At 48.0% G+C, this 15,271-nt stretch overlaps 1 protein-coding gene across 1 annotated transcript in view; it reads right to left on the bottom strand.

Moving 5' to 3' along the window:
- The window catches only part of strn4 (striatin, calmodulin binding protein 4), a 53,746-nt gene extending 38,475 nt beyond the window's left edge, over positions 1–15,271 (bottom strand). The window contains 1 exon segment of the mRNA XM_084311677.1: positions 14,817–15,271. Coding sequence (XP_084167803.1) covers positions 14,817–15,119 — 303 coding nt within the window. The 5' untranslated portion in view covers positions 15,120–15,271.

Raw genomic sequence — 15,271 nt, 5'->3', positions numbered from 1 at the left:
CATGCTGGCAGAGTACATGCATCCATGTTGTTGTGAACATTTTAATTAAATAAAGAAATTCCCTATCCATAGTCGCCGTGGGAAAGAATAAAATAAAAAAATAAAATAAAATAAATTCCCTACCTACCCATGGCCAAACTGACAACCAACCTGAAACCAACTATTATTTTTGTTAGGCCTTAGCCAGGTCACTCTTGTGAAAGAGATCCTTGATCTCAATGAGCTAAATACCCGGTTAAATTAAGGTTAAATCTAAATGTAAAGACCAGGATTAACACACATAAGGCACATGAAGTCGCTTCAGGCTGAACCGAGGCCTTACAGTAGGGCAGGTAGAGTACAGTAGGGCAGGTAGAGTACAGTAGGGCAGGTAGAGTACAGTAGGGGCAGGTAGAGTACAGTAGGGCAGGTAGAGAGCACTGGCTTCAGGTTAGCGTTCAAAGAGAGAAGGAGGGCGGAGCCGGAATTCCACCTGGTTTGTTTGTCGTGAAAAGGGGGCGGGGCATACGGCTCTCTCTCTCTGCTCCCAGCCTGACATGAGGGCGAGCTACGACCTGCTCTCCTCCCCCCCCCCCCCCCTAAGACACACACACACACAACCAGATAACCACCTCATGTGCCCGTGTGTGTCATGCTGTTCTCCCCCCGAGAGACAAGTTCCCACTGGCCCCCCCCTCCCCTGCCTGTGTCGGTGCCCAATAGCCTCACAGACAGCAACTCCGACATGGCTCTCGCCGTGGGACAAGCGGGCCCAGGAGGACGCATACATAATGAGCGGCGCGCTAGCTAAAGAGAGGGGTGACCTTGCCAGACGCGATAAGGAAGGTAGCCGCCCGGTAGCAGAGAAGAAACGCCTGCGTCAGAGGGATCGCGTTACGGTCCAAACCTTATCCAGTTCCTCCTCCATGGCCACTTTAACCTTTATCCTCTCTTGACACACACAGCAGGAATAACGGGGTCGAATGGGCTGTTCGACTGGACTAATGTGTGCGAGCAGCACACCTAGGCGACATTGGGGGGAGGGTGGAAGAGAAGGAAGCATTGGGAAATATTGGAACTGCAGCACCTCTCTCTGCGGGACTCCTGCCAGCAGGGGCGCCTGAAAGACCTGGCCGATCAATCAGCTAGTCGGGAGACTAATGCTTTGGTTTCAGATGTTTTCTGTTAATACCCTATATATAGCCTACTTTTAGACGGGGCTTTCTTTGGCATCGTGTGAGAAAACAAACTAGTGGAGAAGCCGGCTACAAAGTGACCTCGATCATCACGCCATCCGATCACTATGTGGCGTTTCCTTTGTTCGGAGTGAGGAGGACCACTGAGAGGAGAGATCACAGGCCCTCTCCCTCCTGCCACATCCTCCACCTCTCTCTCCTCCACCTCTCTCTCCTCCTCCACCTCTCTCTCCTGCCACCAGAACATCCTCCACCTCTCTCTCCTGCCACCTCCTCCACCTCTCTCTCCTGCTACCAGAACATCCTCCACCTCTCTCCTCCTACCACATCCTCCACCTCTCTCTCCTGCCTCCTCTCTCTCCTGCTACCAGAACATCCTCCACCTCTCTCTCCTGCTACCAGAACATCCTCCACCTCTCTCTCCTGCTACCAGAACATCCTCCACCTCTCTCTCCTGCTACCAGAACATCCTCCACCTCTCTCTCCTGCTACCAGAACATCCTCCACCTCTCTCTCCTCCACCTCTCTCTCCTCCACCTCTCTCTCCTGCCACCAGAACATCCTCCACCTCTCTCTCCTGCTACCAGAACATCCTCCACCTCTCTCTCCTCCACCTCTCTCTCCTCCACCCCTCTCTCCTGCCACCAGAACATCCTCCACCTCTCTCCTCCACCTCTCTCTCCTGCCACCAGAACATCCTCCACCTCTCTCCTCCACCTCTCTCTCCTGCTACCAGAACATCCTCCACCTCTCTCTCCTCCATCTCTCTCTCCTCCATCTCTCTCTCCTCCACCTCTCTCTCCTGCCACCAGAACATCCTCCACCTCTCTCTCCTGCTACCAGAACATCCTCCACCTCTCTCTCCTCCACCTCTCTCTCCTCCACCCCTCTCTCCTGCCACCAGAACATCCTCCACCTCTCTCCTCCACCTCTCTCTCCTCCACCTCTCTCTCCTGCCACCAGAACATCCTCCACCTCTCTCCTCCACCCCTCTCTCCTGCCACCAGAACATCCTCCACCTCTCTCTCCTCCACCCCTCTCTCCTGCCACCAGAACATCCTCCACCTCTCTCCTCCACCTCTCTCTCCTGCCACCAGAACATCCTCCTCCTCTCTCTCCTCCACCTCTCTCTCCTCCACCTCTCTCTCCTCCACCTCTCTCTCCTCCACCCCTCTCTCCTCCTCCTCTCTCTCCTCCACCCCTCTCTCCTCCTCCTCTCTCTCCTCCACCTCTCTCTCCTCCACCTCTCTCTCCTCCACCCCTCTCTCCTCCACCCCTCTCTCCTCCACCTCTCTCTCCTCCACCTCTCTCTCCTCCACCTCTCTCCTGCCACCTCTCTCTCCTGCCACCTCTCTCTCCTCCTCCTCTCTCTCCTCCACCTCTCTCTCCTCCACCTCTCTCTCCTGCCACATCCTCCACCTCTCTCTCCTCCTCCTCTCTCTCCTGCCTCCTCTCTCTCCTGCCACCTCTCTCTCCTCCTCCTCTCTCTCCTCCACCTCTCTCTCCTCCTCCTCTCTCTCCTGCCTCCTCTCTCTCCTGCCACCTCTCTCTCCTCCTCCTCTCTCTCCTCCACCTCTCTCTCCTCCACCTCTCTCTCCTGCCACCTCTCTCCTCCACCCCTCTCTCCTCCACCTCTCTCCTGCCACCTCTCTCCTGCCACCTCTCTCTCTCCTCCACCTCTCTCTCCTGCCACATCCTCCACCTCTCTCTCCTCCTCCTCCTCTCTCTCCTCCACCTCTCTCTCCTGCCTCATCCTCCTCCTCTCTCTCCTGCCTCCTCTCTCTCCTCCACCTCTCTCTCCTCCTCCTCTCTCTCCTCCTCTCTCTCCTCCTCCTCTCTCTCCTCCACCTCTCTCCTGCCACCTCTCTCTCCTCCACCTCTCTCCTCCACCTCTCTCTCCTCCACCCCTCTCTCCTCCACCCCTCTCTCCTCCACCTCTCTCTCCTCCACCTCTCTCTCCTCCACCTCTCTCTCCTCCACCTCTCTCTCCTCCACCTCTCTCTCCTGCCACCTCTCTCTCTCCTCCACCTCTCTCTCCTCCACCCCTCTCTCCTCCACCTCTCTCTCCTCCACCCCTCTCTCCTCCACCTCTCTCTCCTCCACCTCTCTCTCCTGCCACCTCTCTCTCCTCCACCTCTCTCTCCTCCACCTCTCTCTCCTCCACCTCTCTCTCCTCCAGCTCTCTCTCCTGCCACCCCTCTCTCCTCCACCTCTCTCTCCTCCACCTCTCTCTCCTGCCACCTCTCTCTCCTCCACCTCTCTCTCCTCCACCTCCACCTCTCTCTCCTCCACCTCTCTCTCCTGCCACCTCCTCCACCTCTCTCTCCTCCACCTCTCTCTCCTCCACCTCTCTCTCCTGCCTCCTCTCTCTCCTGCCTCCTCTCTCTCCTCCACCTCTCTCTCCTGCCTCCTCTCTCTCCTCCACCTCTCTCTCCTGCCTCCTCTCTCTCCTCCACCTCGCTCTCCTCCACCTCTCTCTCCTGCTACCAGAACATCCTCCACCTCTCTCTCCTGCCTCCTCTCTCTCCTGCCTCCTCTCTCCTCCACCTCTCTCTCCTGCCTCCTCTCTCTCCTCCACCTCTCTCTCCTGCCTCCTCTCTCTCCTCCACCTCTCTCTCCTCCACCTCTCTCTCCTCCACCTCTCTCTCCTGCTACCAGAACATCCTCCACCTCTCTCTCCTCCACCTCTCTCTCCTCCACCTCTCTCTCCTGCTACCAGAACATCCTCCACCTCTCTCTCCTCCACCTCTCTCTCCTGCCACCTCTCTCTCCTCCACCTCTCTCTCCTCCACCTCTCTCTCCTGCCACCTCTCTCTCCTCCACCTCTCTCTCCTCCACCTCTCTCTCCTGGGCAGCTCTCCTCCACCTCTCTCTCTCATGCCACCAGAACAGGGTCATGGGCAGCTCTCCTCCACCTCTCTCCTGCCCTCCCTCCCTCCCTCCCTCCCTCCCTCCTTCCCTCCCCCCATCCATCCCCAAGAGAGACAATCCATGTGCCAACAACTAGAGCACAGACACTTTCTGGGACAACGTTTTGGAGAGAGACGGGGAGACGGAGAGACAGAGAGAGAGAGAGAGAGAGAGAGAGAAATTGGAACAAGCAGAGAGGGACACGGAGAGAGAGAGACTGTGCTGTATATATGTATGTATGTGTGTGTGACGTGTGTGTGTGACGTGTGTGTGTGTGTCTAGAGAGAGACTATGTGGGTGAGAAGGACATACAGGAGTAGAACAGTACATACATTACGGACATCATATGCGAGTCATGATGACGGAGCACAGAGCCGTTAATTAGAGTGGAGCCCCCAGGGGCGAGCAGGGCCACACTCTACAGGAAGTGATGTCATCTGGGTCACTGGTAGTAATCTACCAACACAACCAATCAACAAGTAGTACCACTGGCTAGAACATGAAAAGAATATGCACAGCACAGGGATTGAGCCGGTCTGTTTTCAATCTTTGTAGACAGTGTTTTTTTTTTATCTACTTTTTCTCCCCATTTTTCTCCCTTCCCCAATTTCATATCGTCCAATTCTACCCTCCCCTGTCTCGAACGCTGTTAGGTCATGCCTCCCACAAGCCGGCTGCAATGTGGATGAAGCCTTGCATCACGTGTCCCCTCCGGTACTCGAGGAGGCAGCCGTCGCATCTTTTCACCGGCACAGCGCGATCTCTCAGCGTCGGGGGTCTGCGTGGGAGGGACACGCCGCCCCCGTCGCTTCCCGATTCTGCTGCGCAGGCGCACCAACCGACCTGTAGGAGTCGCTGTCCACAACGTCCGATCCCCACCCATCAGCTTTCCCACCCCCTAATACTGCCAATTGTATTAGTATGAACGACCAGCCAAGCTGGTAGGAATGCCGAGAGCTGGGCTCGAACCCAGCATCTCCTGCGTTGGTGGCGAGCACCTTGCCCACTGCGCCACCTAGCCGCCCTGTAGACAGAGTGTTGAGGGCTTCTGTATCCACAAGGACACAAGGGGGTCTGATCCAGGATCTGTTTGTCTTACCCTTTCAGACGTATATATATCTTTGTTGGAATACTTTGGACTTTTATGATTATTTTATGTTCCGTTCTCATGAATGGCTGCTGATCTCATACGTGAGATGGTACGTCTGAAAGGGTTAAATCACAAGGACGATGAGAACAAGTCAATAGTCAGTGATCATCACGGAGCTTTTATCCAAATTGCTTTACAATTTTGTTCCACACATTTTACCCGTTCACTCACACATTCACACAAGACGCAAGGGGCCGACCTGCTCATCGCAGCAGTTAGGGGTTAAGTGTCTTGCTCAAGGACGTGCTCAATTTCCCCCAAGGGGATCAATAAAGGAATATCTTATCTCATCTTACTTCGACACGCTGCCCTGGGAGGAGCGCCGGGAATCGAACCGGGAACCTCCGGTTTACCAGACGACTGCTCTACCTCACTGTCGCCCCAGATATATAACCCTATGATTTGATTTGATTTGAAGTCTTTATTTCGAACATGCAATGAATACAACAAACAATAACAAAAAAAGAAAAACAACTCAATCTGCATGTTCGAAAAGGAGTAGGAAGAAGTATACACTTATTTAATCCTACCCCTTTTCCACTACTCAAATGAGTGTACTATTTTAAACATAAAAAAAGAAAAAAAAATATATATATATATATATATGCAAAACAAAAACTATATATGTATAAAATAAAATAAAATAGAAAACAAAATAAAAATGTAAACACCCGTGAATATCAAGTCCCTTCCTCATCCCTGTACCTTGTGAACATAATTTCCTTATACATCAGTTTGAATTGTCTCATGATAGTCAATAGAAATGTTTGAAATGACCACGTTGGGCCTCTCAAGATTTCTAGCAATACGGTCTTCTCACATCGGTCTTGGGGGGTCGCCAGTGATTGGTTCCCGCCGTCTGCGCTGCCATTGAGTCATCACAGAGGCATGAGGAGGAGGGTGAAAGTGTACAAGGAGGAGGTATGTGCCGGTCGTTTGCAGGCGACGTGCGAGGACGTGCACACTCTCCGGCGCTGGGAGCACGTTTGAGCCTTACGAGAGAGAGGGGGAGAGAGAGAGAGAGAGAGAGAGAGAGAGAGAGAGAGAGAGAGAGAGAGAGAGAGAGAGGCATGTGCCTGTGTCTGGGCGACAGGCCCAGGGCCCCTTTGCCACCTGTCCCCTGCCACCTGTCCCCACTCCCCTGTCCCGCTGTCCCCATTGCCCAGCGCGGCCAGCCTCCCACCTGGCCTGGCGGAGAGGGAAAAGGACCTCTGTGACCCCGTGACCCCGGCCCGTCACTGGAGACACGCCGCCACAGGTGCCGTCTTTTAACAATGCGGTTCACACCAAACACATGTGGATGGAGCTCACAGACACTGAGCGGACATTACACACTGTTACACACTCTCATACACACTCTCATGGACACATTACACACTGTTACAACACACTGTTACACACTCTCATGGACACTGTTACTAGGGATGGGTATCGTTAGGATTTTATCGATACTACTACTCTTATCGATACTGCTTAACGGTTCGGTACTTTATCGATACTCTTATCGGTTCTTTTTGGTTCTTTTTTTGCAAGAAAAAAAGACAATTAATTAAGAACAGAATCAACATTGCTTTATTATTTATAAATACAACTTTATAAATAAGTATTATAAATAAATATAATTTCTTCAGCAACAGCAGCAGCAATGTTCTTTTATATAACTTTATAAATAAATATAATAAATGAATATAATTTCTTCAGCAACAGCAGCAACAATGTTTTAAATGTGTCTGACTCTGAATTATAGACTTTTTATAATAAACAACAAATGCAAAAGGCTAACAGAACTGTGACACTCGTTCACCCTATCCTCTGTCATCCTTCCTCTAGCTGCTAGGGAGAAAGGACTTTGGGTGGTGGAGGGAGGTAGAGGGAAGGATGTGTGGTGGCCCTGGGCTCACTGGCCTGGGACACATTGGTGGCTGACGCCTCAGCTTGACGATCTATAAAAAGTTTAGATTGTAGTATTTGTAGCTAAACAATTATTTTGTTTATTAGCCTATTTGTAATAATTCGTTATTAGCCTAGGAAACTCCGTATCTTGGCTTACCGGCGGCAGTGGACGTGGATGCAGATGGAACACTGCGCGCAAGGCAGTCGAATACGCGCATTTCTGCACACTAATATCATGTTTTGCCAACAGATGTTTTGATAAATTGCTCGTATTGCCACCCTTACTGGCAAATGTTTTGTTGCACTTGTGGCAACGTGCGTTGTATATCCATACTTTCTTTAGAACGCTTCGCTCTATCCGCCATCACGAGTCACGGTGCATGCAGACTCAGAGCTGTCTGTGTCTGTGTGCAGAGCGCTTCAGCACGGAGAACTTTCATTAAGGAGTACCCGTATGTAGCACTACTAGCGAGCGACTCGCGAGGAGTGTGTGTAATAATGACTCGCTGTGGCTCGCTTCTCGTGCAGAGACAGAGAGAGGATAGATCGTTTGCAACTTTTAAATAATAATAATAATAATAATAATAATAATAATAATAATAATAATAATAATAATAATAATAATAATAATAATTTCTCTAGAGTATCGATAGCAGTACCGAGGACGCCGGAGCTTATAAATACTCCGGTATTTTCTAATATAGTACCGGTTCCCGTTTAAAACCGGGGTCCGGGGGGCATCCCTAACTGTTACACACTCTCATAGACACTGTTATAATAACACTCTCATGGACACACTCGTTACACACTCTCAATAAACTAACCTACACTGTAGCACTCAACACTTTGATGAACATTGTTGCTCAGCTGATAGAGTTGTGCCCTTCCTGATGGCTTGTCGTACAGAACTTGTAAGTCGCTTTGGATAAAAGCGTCAGCTAAATGACTAAATGTAAATGTAAAAATGTCATGGACACACTGTTACACACTCTCATAGACACTGTTACACACTCTCATAGACACTGTTACACACTCTCATAGACACTGTTACACACTCTCATAGACACTGTTATAATAACACTCTCATGGACACACTGTTACACACTCTCATAGACACACTGTTATAACACACTCTCATAGACACACTGTTACACACTCTCATAAACACACGGTTACACACTCTCATAGACACACGGTTACACACTCTCATAGACACACTGTTATAACACACTCTCATAGACACACGGTTACACACTCTCATAGACACACTGTTATAACACACTCTCATAGACACACTGTTACACACTCTCATAGACACACTGTTACACACTCTCATAGACACACTGTTACACACTCTCATAGACACACTGTTACACACTCTCATGGACACACTGTTACACACTCTCGTAGACACACTGTTACACACTCTCATAGATACTGTTACACACTCTCGTAGACACACGGTTACACACTATCATAGACACACGGTTACACACTCTCATAGACACACAGTTACACACTCTCGTAGACACACGGTTACACACTCTCATAGACACACTGTTATAACACACTCTCATAGACACACTGTTACACACTCTCATAGACACACTGTTACACACTCTCATAGACACACTGTTACACACTCTCATAGACACACTGTTACACACTCTCATGGACACACTGTTACACACTCTCGTAGACACACTGTTACACACTCTCATAGATACTGTTACACACTCTCGTAGACACACGGTTACACACTATCATAGACACACGGTTACACACTCTCATAGACACACAGTTACACACTCTCGTAGACACACTGTTACACACTCTCATGGACATACTGTTACTCACTCTCATAGACACGGTTACACTCTCGTAGACACACTGTTACACACTCTCATAGACACGGTTACACTCTCGTAGACACACTGTTACACACTCTCGTAGACACTGTTACACACTCTCGTAGACACTGTTACACACTCTCGTAGACACTGTTACACACTCTCGTAGACACTGTTACACACTCTCGTAGACACTGTTACACACTCTCATAGACACTGTTACACACTCTCATAGACACACTGTTACACACTCTCATAGACACTGTTACACACTCTCGTAGACACTGTTACACACTCTCGTAGACACTGTTACACACTCTCGTAGACACTGTTACACACTCTCGTAGACACTGTTACACACTCTCATAGACACTGTTACACACTCTCATAGACACACTGTTACACACTCTCATAGACACTGTTACACACTCTCGTAGACACTGTTACACACTCTCATAAACACACTGTTACACACTCTCATAGACACACTGTTACACACTCTCATGGACACACTGTTACACACTCTCATAGACACACGGTTACACACTCTCATGGACACACTGTTACACACTCTCATAGACACACTGTTACACACTCTCATGGACACACTGTTACACACTCTCATGGACACACTGTTACACACTCTCATAAACACACTCTCGTAGACACTGTTACACACTCTCATAAACACACTGTTACACACTCTCATAGACACACTGTTACACACTCTCATAGACACACTGTTACACACTCTCATGGACACACTGTTACACACTCTCATAGACACTGTTACACACTCTCATAGACACTGTTACACACTCTCATAGACACACTGTTACACACTCTCATGGACACACTGTTACACACTCTCATGGACACACTAGTGTTGTCAAAAATATCGAAGTATCGATACATATCGATACTGAATATTTAAAAAGGCTTCGATACTCATTTCCCGAAGTACCGATACTTTCTGCAGTATCGGTACCACCAGCTGGCGAGTGTTCTACCGCAAGTTGTTGACGCGCTGTTCAGAGCGCTCAGCGTGCTTGCCCCCCCCGGCTCCTCCGAGTCCAGCCCTCCCCCTCACAGAGTCACAGAGAGCCGTCTTCTTCAGTTAGTAAACAAACATTTTAGCTGAAGATGGTAAATGCAGAGCCTCCGCAACTTGTGCTTGTGGATAAAGAAAGCAGCAGAAGTGCTGTTTGGAGGTACTTCGGGTTTCAAGTAAACAACGAAGGACAAGCTACAAATGCCCCAATGCTATTTGCAAGCGGTTATAGCAGTGCCAGCGCCGATCTCCATAAAGAAATGAAAGAGGTTCGTGACAGCTGCTCTTTCAACGTCACTGAAGCATTAAACCATTAACTCTAGTTTAATACATGATACGTTGTCTACTGATGGCGCATAATATCAACAGCTGCTTCGTTGTAACGTTACAGCTACCAGCTAAAGTTAGCTCCCTTAGCTTAGCTGGCCACAGTTATAAATACTGCATTGGAAACGGAGTAACGTTAACGTGTAAACGTTATGTCGAGGTCATACAATACTACAGTCGACATAAGGTTAACGTTACCCCGTTTCCACCAAGTGTTTAAATAGCAGCAATCTTGTTGAAAATGTAACATTACTAAAATGCTCCGAGCATAGCCTCTCTGTCTCTCTCTGTCTCTCTCCATCTACTGCTACCTCTCTCTCGCTCTCTCTCTCTCTACCGCTACCTCTCTCTCGCTCTCTCTCTCTCTCTCTCTATCTACCGCTACCTCTCTCTCTCTCTCTCGCTCTCTCTCTCTCTCTCTCTATCTACCGCTACCTCTCTCTCTCTCTCTCTCTCTATCTACCGATACCTCTCTCTCTCTCTCGCTTGCTCTCGTTATCTTTAAATAAAAACTGTTACTAACTGTTCAGTTTGTGAGGTACATGCAACACAGATTACAGTGTTTACATCTGTCTGCTTGAGAAAATACCATGTTCTGCATTTGCAATAAAAATGATTGAAGTGAGATGAACAGTTATTTTTAAATGTGTGATCTAAAGATAAACAAAGGGTTTTAAAAGTGTTATATTTATCTTCTCTTATAGTACCAGACTCGAAGCTGAGGAGAATCAACCAGCAACAAAAGATAAATTTGTTTAAAAAAAAAAAAAAAAAAAAAAAAATATATATATATATATATATATATATATATATATATATATATATATATATATATATATATATATATTTTTTTTTTTTGGTATCGAAATGGTATCGAAGTATCGATACTTTTCAAGGTATCGTATCGAAGTCGAAATTCCAGTATCGTGATAACACTAGGACACACTGTTACACACTCTCATGGACACACTGTTACACACTCTCATAGACACACTGTTACACACTCTCATAGACACACTGTTACACACTCTCATGGACACACTGTTACACACTCTCATGGACACACTGTTACACACTCTCATGGACACACTGTTACACACTCTCATAAACACACTGTTACACACTCTCATGGACACACTGTTACACACTCTCATGGACACACTGTTACACACTCTCATAGACACACTGTTACACACTCTCATAGACACACTGTTACACACTCTCATAGACACACTGTTACACACTCTCATGGACACACTGTTACACACTCTCATAGACACACTGTTACACACTCTCATAGACACACTGTTACACACTCTCATAGACACACTGTTACACATTCTCATGGACACACTGTTACACACTCTCATGGACAACACACTGTTAGTGTTACACACTCTCATGGACACACTGTTACACACTCTCATGGACACACTGTTACACACTCTCATGGACACACTGTTACACACTCTCATGAACACACTGTTACACACTATCATAGACACACTGTTACACACTCTCGTACACACACTGTTACACACTTCTGATAGACACACTGTTACACACTCTCACGGACACACTGTTACACACTCTCATGGACACACTGTTACACACTCTCATGGACACACTGTTACACACTCTCATGGACACACTGTTACACACTATCATAGACACACTGTTACACACTCTCATGGACACACTGTTATAACACACTCTCATGGACACACTGTTACACACTCTCATGGACACACTGTTACACACTCTCATGAACACACTGTTACACACTCTCATAGACACACTGTTACACACTCTCATAAACACACTGTTATAACACACTCTCATGGACACACTGTTACACACTCTCATAAACACACTGTTATAACACACTCTCATGGACACACTGTTACACACTCTCATAAACACACTGTTATAACACACTCTCATGGACACACTGTTACACACTCTCATAGACACACTGTTACACACTCTCATGGACACACAGTTACACACTCTCATGGACACACTGTTACACACTCTCGTAGACACTATTACACACTCTCGCCTGGCCCCGCCCCCCCGGTCATAAAATGCGTCTTTGGCTGCAGCTGACCCCCCCCTCCCCCCCCCCCCCCCCCCCTCCCAGTGACCAATGACCATGCGCGTGGCTTCCTCCCGGCCTTTAAAGAATTTAAGGGTTTCCCGTACAGAGAAAATGTCATGTGCTGCATATAGGTTACATGTGAGTCGGCTACGGACGTATATCCTGTGTGTGTGTGTGTGTGTGTGTGTGTGTGTGTGTGCCACCGATCCTGCAGCGCGCAGCCCCGGGACATGCTAACTGGCATGTTCAGAGAGTCCTGAGAGCATGTTGATAAGGCCCCCCCCCCCCCCCAGGCCAGTCCCTATTTTAGCGGCCACTGGGGTCTTCTTCTTATGTAATTGTAAGCTAGGCCAAGGTTTGAGCATGACACTTCTCTCCTCTCTCTCTTTCAGGACAGGATTTGGTGCTAATTGAGTGTGTGAAATCAGACCACACACACACACACACACACACACACACACACACACACAGTTTCATAAGGAGCTCTAATGGTGGTGTACTGGACAGAGTGCTGTAGCCTACTTCTAGCTGCTTTTCCCATAACCCCCCCCCCCCCCCCCCCCCCCCACACACACACACACTTTCCTATAAAAAGCAAGGGAGCGCACAGTTTGTTATCGTTCATCCATATTTTATCAGGCTCCTCCTATTTATAACTATATAGGTTGGAGTTGCAATGACAGAAGTGAGTCATGTGATTCTCTATGGCATAGTAGCCATGATAGAAGCCTGTGAACATGCACTCGTGTTACACAAGCAAACTGTTTGCGACAGGAAGAGAGAGAGGCCACATATGTGGACTAAATAATGAAAGAAAAATAATTGTGATCCAGTGGTGACCGAGGCAGGTGTGTGTGTTGTTGTTGTTCTTTTATGTGCATCCATCCACACACACAGGGTTGACAAATTGAGCAGAATCAATCCCTGTTGCCAATTGGCAGCGAGTCACATGATTTACAATAATCACGGAATCTTGATAGTAAACAAAACATTTATATATATATAAAAAAAAAGAGGAATTGACAGCAGGCTGGAGAGAAAAAACAACAACAACAACCATCGACCCAGATTATGCACGTCAGCGGCGGTGTCAAACAACTAAAGACGTGCGGTGTGATCCTCCACCTGTGCGAGTGATCCGCTCTAATTAACGTTGTTTGTTGACATCCTCAGATCATGTGGCCGTGAGTGAGTGAGTGAGTGAGTGACAGGGCTTCTTCTTCTGCCGGATCCTCATTCCTCACCTCACCTCACGCCGCGACCACAACACAGAGTAATGTAACGCTGCTGCACACAGGATGATGGAAATAGTACCATCATTGGAAATCCTAACGACTTCCACGAGTCAAAATACAAATTATTATAGTAAGTACACAAGCGGCTACTGTACACCGGATAAAATAGGTAGTCGGTAATGTTACTCCCCTCTTCGCTATGTATGTGCCGGTAGCCCCTGGGGGGGGGGGACCCTGATGTAAACAAGATGAAAGTCTTTCTCTGGTCTGCATCACCTTAACAATTGTGTGTATTGAGCCGTACTGTATTGTACCCATTCTGCAATCTGTTAAATAAAATGTTCACCAATCAATCAAACCCTGGTTTATTACAACCGTATCAAATGCAATATGGGGGGGGGGGGGGGGGGGGGGGGGGGGGTAAGAAAGTACCTTTTGATTGATTGATTGAAAATTGTATTAACAGATTGCAGAATGGGTACAATACAGTACAACGGCTCAATGCACACAATTGTTAAGGGGATGCAGACCAGAGAAATACTTTCGTCTTGTTTACATCAGGGTCCCCCATTTTCAATTCATCATAACATACATGACATATACAGATACAGTACTGCTACATCTAGACATTTATGACATACCAGATCTACAAATATACAGTAGTTTGTGATACAAAAAAGAGTCTATAGATATGTGGTGGTAGGTAGCCCCTGGTTTATTACAACTGTATCAAATGCAATATGGAAGAGGGGGGGGGGGGGTTTGATTGATAATTGTATTTAACAGATTGCAGAATGGGTACAACAATACAGTACAGCTCAATACACACAATTGTTAATAAGGGGGATGCAGACCAGAGAAAGACTTTCGTCTTGTTTACATCAGGCCCCCCCCCCCCCCATTTTCAATTCATCATAAGAAGAAAGTATCTAACGGTTGCTATAGCTATAGCTAGTTAGCTTTTAGTAGTCTGTTCCGAATCGGGTGGAAGTGGAACCTGTGTCGTTATTATTTTTGGTTTATTATGACGATGGATGGATGCCACACAGACTAGTATAGGCTTAGTAGTTTTTGGCCTTTCTAATAAAGAGCTAATAAAACGTGTGGAACAACAATAATCTTACCCGGAGTTCGTCCCTCTCCGCCTCCCATCTGTACTTCTCGGCTTGGAAGCGGCCCCACTCGTACTGGATGAAGTGCAGGATCCCGGGCAGCGACAGGCCCGCGTCCGTCCCCCCGTCCTGAGGCGCTGCTTCCCCCCGGCAGGGCTGCTGCTGCTGCTGCTGCTGCTGCGAGGAGGACGACGACCCTCCTCCTGCCGCCGCCTGACCGGGCGCTGGCCTCGGCCCTCCTCCTCCTCCTCCTGGGTTCTGCTGGTTCGTTCCTCCGGTTCCTCCAGAGCCACTTCTGTCCGCCGCCGCCTCCATTTGCTTTTTAACGTTTTTCTTCAAGCTTTAAGCCGGACAAGGAGGTGGGCGAGAGAGAATAATAATAATAATAATAATAACCCCCGTCCCTTCCTTCCTTCCTTCCTTCAGACCCAGCAGCACTTCTTCTTCTTCCAGTCCTCCACTCTCTC

The sequence above is a fragment of the Notolepis coatsorum genome (genome assembly GCF_963971535.1).
Source record: "Notolepis coatsorum genome assembly, chromosome: 1".
In the NCBI taxonomy this organism is placed as follows: Eukaryota; Metazoa; Chordata; class Actinopteri; order Aulopiformes; family Paralepididae; genus Notolepis; species Notolepis coatsorum.
Note: the sequence above shows the minus strand (reverse complement) of the source record. Positions and strands in the feature narration are given on the sequence as shown.